General features: G+C 40.6%; 1 protein-coding gene across 4 annotated transcripts in view; it reads right to left on the reverse strand.

Annotated features, from left to right (window-relative positions):
• ANKRD44 (ankyrin repeat domain 44) overlaps positions 1–13,179 on the reverse strand; it is a 146,354-nt gene that overhangs the window by 68,720 nt on the left and 64,455 nt on the right. For all 4 annotated transcript variants that reach the window (XM_082314589.1, XM_082314587.1, XM_082314588.1 and 1 more), the window contains exons 2-3: positions 12,115–12,198; positions 2,935–3,013 (exon numbers count right to left, since the gene is read on the reverse strand). In XM_082314589.1, the coding sequence (XP_082170715.1) occupies positions 2,935–3,013; positions 12,115–12,198 (163 nt within the window). The remainder of the gene's footprint in view (positions 1–2,934; positions 3,014–12,114; positions 12,199–13,179) is intronic.

The following is a 13,179-nucleotide window of genomic DNA, read 5'->3' on the forward strand; positions in this document are numbered from 1 at the left end:
TACTAATACAGTTTACTGAACAAAGAGGTGAAGCAAAGGGAAGATGCTGCTGTTGTCTTTGAAGCCTAGTTCATGAAGAATCATAGAATCATAAAATTGTTTAGGTTGGAAAAGACCTTTAAGATCATTGAGTCCAACTGTTAACCTAGCACTGCCAAGTCTACCACTAAACCATGTCCCTAAGCACCACATCTACACGTCTTTTAAGTACCTCCAGGGAGGGGGACTCAACCACTTCCCTGGGCAGCCTGTGCCAGTGCCTGACTACCTATAGTGAAGAAATTTTTCCTAATATCCAGTCTAAACCTCCCCTGGTACAACTTGAGGCTGTTTCCTTTTGTCCTGTCGCTTGTTACTTGGGAGAAGAAAACTGATCCCTGCCTTGCTACAACCTCCTTTCAGGTCATTGTAGAGAGCAATAAGGTCTCCCCTCAGCCTCCTCTTCTCCAGGCTAAACAACCCCAGCTCCCTCAGCTGCTCCTCATAAGACTTGTGCTCCAGACCCTTCACCAGCTTCGTTGCCCTTCTTTGGACACGCTCCAGCACCTCAGCGTCCTTCTTGTAGTGAGGGGCCCCAAACTGAACCCAGTAGTCGAGATGCAGCCTCACCAGTGCTGAGTACAGCGGGACAATCCCTTCCCTAGTCCTGCTGGCCACACTATTCCTGATACAAGCCAGGATGCCATTGGCCTTCTTGGCCAGCTGGGCACACTGCTGGCTCCTATTCAGCCAGCTGTCAACCAACACCCCCAGGTTCTTTTCCGCTGGGCAGCTCTCCAGCCACTCTTCCTCTAGCCTGTAGCATTGCATGGGGCCGTTGTGACTCAAGTGCAGGACCCAGCCCTTAACCTTGTTGAACCTCTTACAATTGGCCTTGGCCCATCGATCCAGCCTGTCCAGATCCCTCTGTAGAGCCTTCCTACCCTCCAGCAGATCAACACTCCTGCCCAACTTGGTGTGGTCTGCAAACTTACTGAGGGTGCCCAATAACAAAGACGTCACAATAACAAAGAGGTGTTTATAATAACTCATAAATCTGCTCCTCCAAACTTCATAAACCTCCAAACCTGCTCTTGGATACAAGTACTGATGCTCATCATGAGTAATGATACTTCAGAGATTAAAGGACGATAAGTAGAATATGCAACACAAGATAAATTTCAACTCATGCTGAGCTAGCTGGGAAAGATCCAACCAGTTCCTGCAGACTGAACCCCAGCACAGTCCCACTGACACGAAGTCCAATTTTTAAAAGCCCACATTATAAGTTTTTCACACTCTATTGGATATATTAAAAAAACCCAAGATATATCACCTGCATTTTATGCTGTTGACCAGACAAACCCTATAGCCCGTGGATGACATTTTGGCAGTGAGGTGCTGGAACTAAGTGTCCCAGAAGAACACTAGAAAGTCTCCTTCTCTCATTAGGAACGTGACAGAAAATAAGAATGTTCACCAGGACATTTTTTGATGCTATTGGGATTCAGGGGAGAAATACGCAGAACGGCTTCACCTTTCTCTTTATGTGGATATTGCCTGCGCCGTTACTTGCAAAACTTGAAAAAAGACATTGCTCCTGCAATCTTCTCAAACCACAATGGAACAACAGTATGTGACAAACAACACACACTGCAAGAACACATGCACAGATGAAGTTTATTAATTCTTACCTCCCAGTGAAGAAAATCATGTTTGCATTTAGCATATTGAAAACCCACCCAAGCATAACCTGTCAGTGGAGGAATGTTCATTTAAATCATTCTGCTGGCATGAGGGTTAGAGCAGATATGTCTGATGTATGATGTATGTCCAACTAGTTAACCTCATTACGCAATTAGACAACTCAAAATGCCCCCAAAAAGGTGCAGAGGAAACACACAGCTACAGCAAACTGAATTCTCATTTCCTGCCTTCTCCAGGTGTAGTTAGGCTGGAAAACCAAAGAAATATGTTTGTGTGGTCTGCACGCACCCGTGAGCAGCCTAATCTAACTTTGAAATGGGCTGCTGCTCTAAGCAGGGGGCTGGATCAGGTAATCTCTAGAAATCCCTTCCAGTCTGAATTATTCTAGGATTCGAGGCTGGAAATTAGAAGGTGCCTCGCAATCACAGGACTGACAGTTCCGAAATAACTTTCTAAAAAATATGCAACTCGTTTGAAGAAGCAGTCTAATAATTTGTGAAACCAATCATATAGCAAGGTTGCTTGCAAGAGGTTAGACATTTGTTTCATAAGGTTCCTTTCAATCCCACATTCTTAAACCCCCATAAGCTTTACACTCACAGTTCTCCAGTTTAGAAAAACACTGCCTTTGAAATATGCAAGCACATCCAGGAGTTTGCCATGAATTATGTGTACTTCTTGAGAGATGGCTGCTTTATGCTTTGTTCTGACATATTTTGATCATGCCTTTTGTCACTACAACAGTTTGGAAATATTTTTTCATTTTTTGTTTAGATACATCCTACTGCACAGTTTCTGTTCTCCAAATCAACTTCCCAACTCTTAGAATCATGTTTCTAATGTAAATACCACTTACAATTTGTTCAAACTCATTCATAACTTTTTGGTATTATTCCATAATAAATTTTGCTTAACAGGAATTCTTGGCTTGTATTTCAGGACATGCAGCCACACTTCAAATACGTACTTCAGCAAGTTTCTGAATCCACAGATACTGTCAGTTTGAATGCTTTAGAAGTTTTTATAAACTAGTTGCTTTGTTTATTAATTCTGCTCAGTCACAGTGCATGTTTTATAATTGTATCACCAAATTTAAATATATTTTATAAGCTTGCAACAACTGCAACCAGCTCTATGAAACTCAGAAATAAGCACTGCCCAAAGCTCACTCTTATGTGCTTTGCTGGGTATTCCTTGTAGCTTTAAGCTAATTTACTGATTTAATAACAATGAGGGATGCTACTTTACCTGACAAAATGAGAAGCTCAATGATGTCTGCATCTCCCAGGAATGACGCAACGTGAAGAGGAGTTCGTTTCTCGGCGTCCTACAAAACCACAGATTGTCCAGTTATAAAACGTGGTCAGTAACTGCAAGCGTTAGTGTTAAAGAGCAATGGATTTGTGTATAGTGTTTATTTTTCTATGAGTATTTCTGTTTATGATTAGAAATGCAATCTCAACCAGTGAAAGAACAACGCTTAAGGTCTGAACAACACACTTCCTCCCAATAACCCTCAACTTTTTTATCACTTGGTTCCACCAGACCTTGCAGAGACACTGTCTTTACTCTGATATCCCATTCACAGGTAGATCAAATCAAATCAAATCTAAAATGAGAAAAGACATCATCCTTGAGTCTCTTTCAGAAAAATTTTCCACTCTAAGTATTGCAGCAACATAATTCAGATGCTTCTGGACATCAGACTTTGTAATGCAGTTTGCATCAACAGTATAATATCAGACTCTTCAGAAGGATATCTCTGGAGAATGGTTGGGAACCATACACAAGGACAAGATGCAATCCTCTTAGTCTACAAAGGTTGTTGTACACCATTTAGCCTGGTTGTTTACAGCAGCCCAAACTGGGCTTGCACACCTTGATCGACCTTTAAACACAAATAAAGAAAATACTACCCGTGAGGTCTATGTCTTTAAACTTAGAAGAATTGCTAATAATCACATATACAACTTCTGAAATACATCTACTTTTATTTGATTTCTGTAATTTTCAGCCTTAGGGAGTCACATTTTCAAGATTTTCTTTTCTGACTTCAAGGGGTGTAAATACAGTGTTTACAAAAAAACCTTTATTTTATTGCTTTATCCAGATGACTCCAGAACATAGGCCTTTAAAAGAAACTGCTAAACATGGTAATATGGGCAACAAAAATCACAAGAACTGTTAATACTGCTAATCATGCTATTCAACCCCTGTTTCCAGTCCTAAACGCATTTGATTTTGGTTTCTTAACCACTAATACAAAAAAAGTTCTAGGAGACTTATCAATCAAACTTATCAAATTACAACCTACCAGCATTAAATGCAAGCTGGTAGCAGATTCAACACTTCCTGCAGATGATACCGACACAGAAACCCTACGGGTATTTATATTCTCTCCCTGACATGTACCTCTGAGCCTGTCAAGTAAAATATCACTTTTAACATGCCCAAGAGGTCATCAACCGCAAGCTATTTTGAACTATCTTCAAAGTATGCTATAAATGTGGACAAATCAGTGCAGCAGAACTATTTGTCATGTGAATGCCGAAAATTGTTTTCCAGCACTGCGAGGCACAGAGGCACCGGCCACCAGATTAAGTTACACCTAATTTTTGTATTTGTATGTTTGAAAAAACATACATGATGTGTGTAGTCCTCAAATTCTGCTGCAGTAGGTTTTGATCTTATATATTGGGCATGCACATAAAACCCAAGACAGATGACGTGACACTCTGGTTGTCACAGGTCAGAGGGAAAGGTCTTACAGAACTTCACCTCCTCACATGGTAGGCAAATTAAAACAACATTAAGCAGTGTCCATCCAGCAGTGTCCGCTCAGGAACCGAAATCACAAGCTGGAGTCTCTAATAGGCTCAGTTCCTAAGACATAATCCACCATGGACTACCTTTTACAGGCTACATGACTACATACGAGACCTTTCCTAAGTACTGCTTTGTATTACCTATCCTAAGGCTATCCATGGCAAAAAATATGCTAAGACTGATCGAACATTTGTACAAAACCAGAATCAGGTTTGTTTTTTTTTTTTTAGCTTGTTCATTTTCATGCATGAATCTCTCTTCAGCACAATGTAGTATTTGTAATAGCTATTGTACCTGTCAGTGATAAATTTTGCAGCAGCTTCTTGCAACACAGCCAAGCTTGGCAACAGAACAGAGTAGTTTGAAGTTGAATGTTAACAATACAAGACCAAGCAATTTTCTATATCAAGAAACCAAAGCTATTCAGTGCTTCATTGATTATAAGCAATATTTTATACTAAACTGTAAATCTGATGGAAATTTGATAACTGAGGGAGGGAAGGACATGAAACAAAAAAGTAGTATTTTTATCCTTCTGTAACAAGAATAACTCTCTGTAAGTATTCTCAGCTTTCACTTTTTAAAATGAATGCAAAATCCTATCATATTAAGTGAGAATCTCATCTTCAGAGAAAGATGGGTTTAGTCACGCAACTGAATTTAAGTTTAATTTCTCCAAGAGGAAAAAACCCTAAAATTTCTCCATTTATCGCAACCAGGCACAAATCAAGAGTTCACCCTCACGTGAACTAGCAGACGACAAAACCCGGCATGTGGTATAGAAAATTAAAAACGCACAAAAGAGCCCTACAGGCAACGTTTTCAGGAGTTTGGCGGGGAGAAGTCTGCGCACAACGCCTGCAGTTGAGCAACTCAACGGAGGAACATCCTCAGGTTCCTGTTTACGCTTTGCACAAGGCCGACACAGAAACAGAGGAACTGGGGCATCTGCCTGTCTGTCCAACCCCACTCCTTGTGTCCTCCTCAAAGCCGTGTACCGCTTCAGCAAGACTTAAACAGCTCACTGGCTTTGTGTCTGGCCCGCGCACTAACGTCTATTCAACTACAGGTGTCCTTGTGGCATGATGGTAGTAAAAGGAGTACAAATAAGTAAATCAATAATGATCTAAAGACTGAAGGCTACAAAGAGAGAGAAAGGAATAAAAAGAAAATTTGTCATTTCAGGGAAAGGTCTGGCAGTACCCAAAACCTGAACATACATGATCAAGGCAAGGAAAAGAGGTAGGGAGAAGAAATGGTAACAGGATTACAAATAGCATTAACACAAATAATCAGAGCTGCTTCAAGTGCAGTTCTCAGAGGAACAAAAGGTCAGTAAGAGACAGTAGATAAGCTAAACAACGGCTAGAAAATCATGCTGAGATGAGATAAACACTCTCTCCCCAAAACTGTATTAGTGACTTACATTAGTTCATAGAAAAGATGATGCTGCATGTTAACATTATCTGTACACTTTCTTTTTTTTTAAAGTACAGATAAAGGAAATTAAGAATTTAACAAGCAGGCAATCAAGGACAGAAGGCCTCAGCAAGAAAAACACTCAACACATGCTTAAACTGTTCAAGTGATCACAGTGACACTCATAAGGCCCTTCACAGGCTTAAAGTTAGACTAGTCCTTAAGTGCTTTATTGGATCAGGGCCTTTGAGTAGACGAAGATTAGCAGAACAGTGGCTCATATGAATCTTATCAGCATATGTAAAATATTCAGGCACATTAAGAAAAAGGCCAACAGTTTCTCCTCAACACAGCCTACATCTTAAAGGAGAGAATGGATTTGAACTTTTATGTCAACTGCAGCTGTTCAGATCAGAAGATGTTTGGGACAGAGTTATTTACTATTAAAATATAAGTGCAACTGCTATAGAAAATAAATGTTTGTGTCCTCTTTATGTCACCAAACTGCCTGAGCAGCCAACAGGAGTAGTTCAGCAGAGAAGCAGTTAATGCACCACAGAAAACTGAGTTGATGAAGTTTCATTGGTAAGAAGTGTTTCGATTCCCACCACCTTCAAGCAGCCAGGATCTTCCTGGGTGGCAGAATAAACTAAACTATATTAGGAGCACATGAATGGCTACAACTTCCATTGATACAAGTCTAACCATAACAGAAACAAACCTCCTGCTCATTAACTCCTTTTACTGTTTTTACAGATGAGCAAACCTTATTTAAATAGCACAAAGTAGCTGGTACCATTAAAAAACCCAAACATTCAGATACAACTTGACTTCAGGAAAATTAAATATTGGGAACTGGTTAGGAACTACTAAAGAGGCTAAAAGCAAATGAGCAGCTACTTCTTGGGCTATTTACAACTGTTCAGAGCCAAAAGCTGATGCTTTTGAAAACCTCTGCTGCTTCAGGATTTCCTCCCTCTCACAGATTTCTTTTATTAAAGTCTGTAATTCACAAAGCAAATCGAAATGCTCAACAGTGAGCACCAGCTGGGAGATGAAAGTCAAGCTGTGCAACTTATGCCTGGTGCTCCTTCTTCTGCTATTACCAAGCACAGAAATTCCCATCTGAAAACGCAGATTCTGGTTCCAGCACCTCTCATCCACACAGTCTTCAGTTTAACCTCAGAAACAAAGAGTTTTCTGGACTGAGTCTTTAATTGCAAAGTGCCCATGAGGCGGAAGAGGCAAATACTTTGATCTTCTAGAAACAAGAAAAATTATCTTCCCTCTCCCACCCCCCATCTAACGCTTTCCTTCCACGAGGCTGACGGTAGCTTTCATGCTAGAAAAAGATAACTTTTAAAATTAATTACTAATCCTTGAGATTAGATTGAGACTGTAGAAACTGTTATCCTAATTAATGGAAATATTTTAATGTTTATAGCAGTGAGTTTCCAATTTAAGGCTCAAAAGATGGACTTAAATAACTCCTCCATTTTTATAAATGCAATATTGACTTTTGGAGGGGAGGGGTTGATAGTGTGGGAGCATACATCACTCGTGAGTTGATGGGAAAAGCAGATTTAGAAAATTCAGGTATTTCAGGCTGATGTTGCTGCCTTTGAAGAAAATAAAGCAGCTATAGCCAAACCCTGCCATGAGCTTTTAATGGCGTATACATCCTTAACTCTCTCAAACATTTTGAGGGCACTGATAACATGAGTCACCAGCACAGATATACATAACTTAGTACCCACTAGTATACTAACATGTTGTACAAAGCAACTCAAAATTTTTCAGACTCTCAGTAAACTCCAGGAGAATCTTCTTCACAGTTCAAACATCTTCTTTATAAAATACAAAAAAAAAAAAAAAAATTATCTTCTGAAAGAAAAATATTTACTCTAAATAAAAGTCATGCTGGTTACTTTGCATCACAAACATTACTGCAATTTCATATTCAATTTCCTTACCTAACTGAGAATTGTTCATAATTTCCTTCTGTAGAAAACATAAATTCTCCATCACTTCCCACTTAAACTAACAGCATATCAAACAGCACTACTAGAGGCTAAATACCCACTGAAAGCACAGCTATTACCTAGCACCAAACTGTCATACTGTGTCAAAGGAGAAGCCTTCCAAAGTTCTTGACTAAATCCTCCAGAAGACTTTCCAGCACAGCAGAGCTACATCTAGAAGAGAAGCATTTACTTCCAGGATAGCTTTATTCTCCTGCAAGACTCCACAGTGCCAAAAAGAAAATCATCATTCCTTGGACGAAAGCAGAGACGAGGGCCTGGTTCCCAAGACTACTGAAATACCACATTAGGGTCTCTCAGCCCCAAGTCAAACATGTCACTCCAAACGGAACAACAAGCTGTTTTTCACATTAGCTATCCCAAGTATGAAAAGCCTCAGACTGACAATCCTAAACATTTGCGCACTTGTACCCTCAAGCACTCATACCACCTCAAAAGGCATGCTTAGGAATATTACAGAAATATATATAACTTGTGTGTGTGTGAAGACCTGGATAAAGCCTGAATCCTCCTAACAAAGGCAGTCCTGCAAATCTATGCCGCACCAAGTAGGATAAATGAGAAAAAGAAGTAATAAACAGCATACATCCATGTCTGTCCATAAGGAGTTCCTTCTTTTCCTCCTTATCCTGTAATAAACCACCTTCTACATACATGGTCCTGCATGTAAGACCTTGCAATCTCTGCTGGTGCCACTGCCCCTTCCTCTGCACACTTGTTCTGCAGCTAGAAACAGGCAGGCGATGCCCAGGGTCACTATACACACCTCGATATGGCTCAAGCCCATCCCCAGCCTGGCACATCAGGAGTTACTGGAGCCCACCTAGATTTGCTGGCTCCACAGCTCTGCTTTAATGAAAACAAGCCAAAGTCAGCTAAACCATTACCTTCTCCTAATCTATCTCATTTTGGCAAAAGTGGGTGGGGGAGGATTTGCACAAGCAGCTCCTAACACCGACGAGCAGTGAGAAGCAGCAGCTCTTCCAGCTGGCAGAGCATCGAGCAAAGAGGGTACGAGGATCAAGCCCCGAAGGCCGTATCAGCAACCATGCCCCAACAGCAGAAACAGAAGCAACCAGGTTTTGGGAAAGCAGATGTTGCCTTCAACAGTCTCACTGGTGGGGTGAGGTGGTATATTATTTACTTTCCAAAAAATATTAATGCAATAGAAGATATTCTGGGGACATCAAAGTTTTGCATATATTTTGTTTTTCAGGGTTCTATCCAAGAGAAAACGCAGGATTAGGGGATAATAAGTAAAAACAGAGGGAAAGAAATGCGCGGTTTGGCTTTCAAACATCGCATTAGTTATGGGGAAGAATACTGAAAGGGTCTTTTGCCTTTTTTGTTTGAATATTTTGAAGGGAAACTAAACTGGAAGACTGAGGCGAAAACGGAAATTTTACAGGAAGCATTTTGGCTTAGTAGAAAATGATGACATCGCACATAAGAACTGGACTCTGCAGACACAAGGTGCGCCACAGCTGCACGTATTATGAATCCCAGCTAACCAGGGGTTACCACTAGATCCAGAATAATCCCTAGATTCTGGGGTTCATTCCCTCACACTCTTCCCAAAGTAAAAATAGCACCCCAAAAAATCCCCAGCTATACACACATAGCATGATCACCCTGATATTTCTAAATGTACCAAACAGCAAGCATAGAGGATGTCTACCTGAAACTAATCTGGTGGCCTGGATGGTCCAACCCAACATCCCAAATGCCCTGCGAAAACAGGCTGCTGAACATTGCCCACAGGCAGACCACATTTCCCACAGAAATTGTGCGTATTTGGTACTCACTGGTAGGGAAACGCTCAGCGCCAGGCAAACATAACGCTGTCCATGCCCTCAGGGTGCAAAAGTAGCATCATGTTCCCCCAAAGCATAGCTAGGGACTGGAGAGGTCAAAGTGACAATTACGGTGGCAGAATGAACTAAAACCACACTTCTAAGCTAAACAGTTACAGCTTTCATTTTGTTGCAAAATAGAAGTCACAATTATAGCAGCATCCAGAACGTAGCCATTTCCATCAACGTACACTTCCCGGCTTGGAAAGACACTAATTATTTTACCAGGAAAAAAAAAAAAAGTAACCTTCTAAACTTCTGATTTGCTCTATACTCTTTCCTCTGAGATTAATCTTCTCTTAGGAAGCATGCATATACATCTCTAATTTTGCATAGCTTCTCCTATGCTTTTTTCTTCTGCCTTCCAAATACCTCTCTTGCTGCAGATTCCAAAAAACAATTTCTAAAACTTCAGAAATCCCCAAAGCTTGCTGCAAAAACGGAGTTTTATTTTGTTTCCCTGCCCTACCTATATTTGAACTATTCCAATATTAACACAGCTAACCAAAACGATCAACAAAGGACAAATCTGCTGCCAAACAGTGTCAGAGTTTCCTCTCACGTGAGCAACCAAGCGCTAGAGAAACACTAACATGGAAGTAATTAAAAACACCCTTAAAATAGAAATGTAAGGACTCAGTGCAAATTGCCAGCTCACAGCACAAGGGGGAAAAATGCTATCTTATGATTTTTCCTTAGTGACATTTTAAGCATTTGACACTTGTTGCAATCACTACCCAGAACACAATCTTCACAATTCATGTTGACCGGTGTTTTTTCTAACTACTCCAAAGAACAGCTTTGTTTTTTGCTCCTGACAAAATAGCTGTTCAGGCAAAGCATTCTTGGATGGACTTTCAGCATCTTAAACAGGATTCTGGGCAAGACCATTCAAGTTCAATGACTTTTTCTATTAAGTACAATGGTACTCATCTATAAAATACATACTCTTCATTTAATATTGCACCTGACAATTGAGAGCATCTCCCTAGCAACCATCACTACCACACTTGCAGCCAAAGGATATAAAAACATCTGAGTAGCCTACAATAACCTTGTACAGGAAATGCTATTTTGAAAAACCACCAGAGGAAATTTTAGGACTATCATGTTCATCTAGGTTGGGTTTTATTTTTCATTGGTTGGTTTTGTTTTTTTCCTTTGGTTCTTTAAGACCATCAGGGAAAACAAATGAGGAGGAAACTCAAGGGAGATGATGCTGTAAGGAAGCACTTTTAGGAACTTACTTCAAGAAAAAAACCAGGTAGTGATAATCACAGGGAAAGCCTAATGTCAAGGTCATCTTTGATCAGATTCCCCATTTAAAACAGCAGCAAGTCTTTCCTTCCACTTGACAGCAAATGGAGTGGAGCCCCAGTTAACCAGATCTATAGGTTCACTTCTCCAGTTCCTTTCTGCAGCTCTGAACCAGGTGGCTGGACCCCACTGCCTGCAAAAGCTGCAGTGCCAAGAATACACCAGACAAACTGCTGGAGTTAGCTATGAATAAACTGATGTCTTTATGTCAGAGAAAGACATGAAGAAAAGGAAGGCTGATTCAAAAGTCCAGGAAACACCTGGAAATCACCATTCTGCTGCTGCTTTATTTTATTTCTCACCTCTTTCAGAGGCCACAGATTGTAGTCAGGACTGGCAGAGTTCATTTCTAACAGTATAGATTTAAGTTAAAATCAAAGAGGGAAAAAAACCTCCCAACTTCTGCAAAAAGACCAAGTTCAAATGGAGATGTTTTTCACTGCCAAAACACTTAACTACTACTTGTTTACAGCTGCGTACCATTGTTCTGGCTAGAATAAGCCAATCTGCAGAACAGTAATTCCTTTGTGGGCAAATCGTGGCCAAGATACTGCTTCCTTACTCTCACTGCTGAGACCTACAGTAAAGCTTTATTTCAAGTACAGTCAGATGCTGAATAACAGCTCCTGATCTGCAAAGACTTCATAAAACGAAACTCTACAGAGAGTAAAAAGACGCAGCTTTCAGCTGTTTTCACTCATTTTCTCAGTAAGAGAGAAAACAACGTCCCTGACTGACTTGCACATTTGGAATAATTACCATACAGTTCGAAAATTTAAAGTCACCTGCTGGAGATAATTATATTTCAGACTACTAATTAGGATTCCACTGAAGCCCCAAATCTCTAACTTCCAAACAATTTCCATTCTGTTACATGTTAATTACTAAGGACATGATTAATACTGTCATTGCAAAGGTTCATAAGCACGGTGCTTATGTATCGCAGGCACATAACATGCCAAGTCACATACCAAGGCGTTGACATCCTCGGTTTTGTAGATCAACATCCGTATCTCTTCTGGATCGCCACTGAAAATCGCTTGGACCAGTGGTGGCTGAAAAAATAAAATAGAAGAATCAGCATTACAGAGTTGCTTGGTTTCTGTTTAAAAGGAGAGCATATTATTCCTGCTAGCATTTATTAATGCTGCCCACACACATCGTATGACCCCAGTAACAAATCACCAGGAGTATCTCATCAGTAAGAACTATCAGTTTGCTTGAGGATAAACTGAAATCATGAGTATGTTTGTACGTATAATGAGCGTGTGTGTGCACAAACAGGGACCCCCATTAGAATGGCAACTTTTGTCAACAACACGCAATTAGCCCAGATGTTCTCCTTGGCATGTAAGCGGAAAACTAATTACATCAGATATTGCTGCATGCTTGCTGTTGGCACAGATTAATGGTCATGCAATACACATTTAGAAACAGAACATTATGCAGATAATGAATTTCTGGGCAATTACTAAACATCTTCTATCTTTTTACTGAATAAATATGCAATGAGCACAGTTAATTTTAACCACCCAAGAAGCGAAATAATTATCTTATTGTTTCAAGTCTGTTATTATGCTATTATGAATTGGAATGCATAAATAAATAATCAGGCATACGGGAGAAACAATATGCCATGCTCATTCCTCCGGCAATGCTGGCGTCACTGCCCGTCGGTGGGAGGGAGCGCTGCATATGCTCAACTGCTCCGTTACACGTCCAGAGCTGGCAATTTCAGTCCTTCTGCCTAGGTTTGCTCCGGACCCCCAACAGCAAATATCAGAGTTATTAACCAAGCTGGCAGAACACAATCTGCTGGATTAAAAGAACAAAAACCTTGCTGCTGGAGACTCAGAAAAACAAGGGGACAAATTACAGAGATACCTATCCCCTGAAGCAAATAGTTGAAACAGGTGGCGGCCCCACTTCTACCGTCACCCGTCCTGAAGGCAGCGTGTGCCCCCCCGAGCTCGCTGCCTACCTCCAGGCTGCCTCATGGTCCTACTAGCGAAAAAGAGTTTGTGGTGCTATGCAAT

This window comes from Platalea leucorodia (assembly GCF_965183815.1).
Source record: "Platalea leucorodia genome assembly, chromosome: 5".
Lineage (NCBI taxonomy): Eukaryota > Metazoa > Chordata > Aves > Pelecaniformes > Threskiornithidae > Platalea > Platalea leucorodia.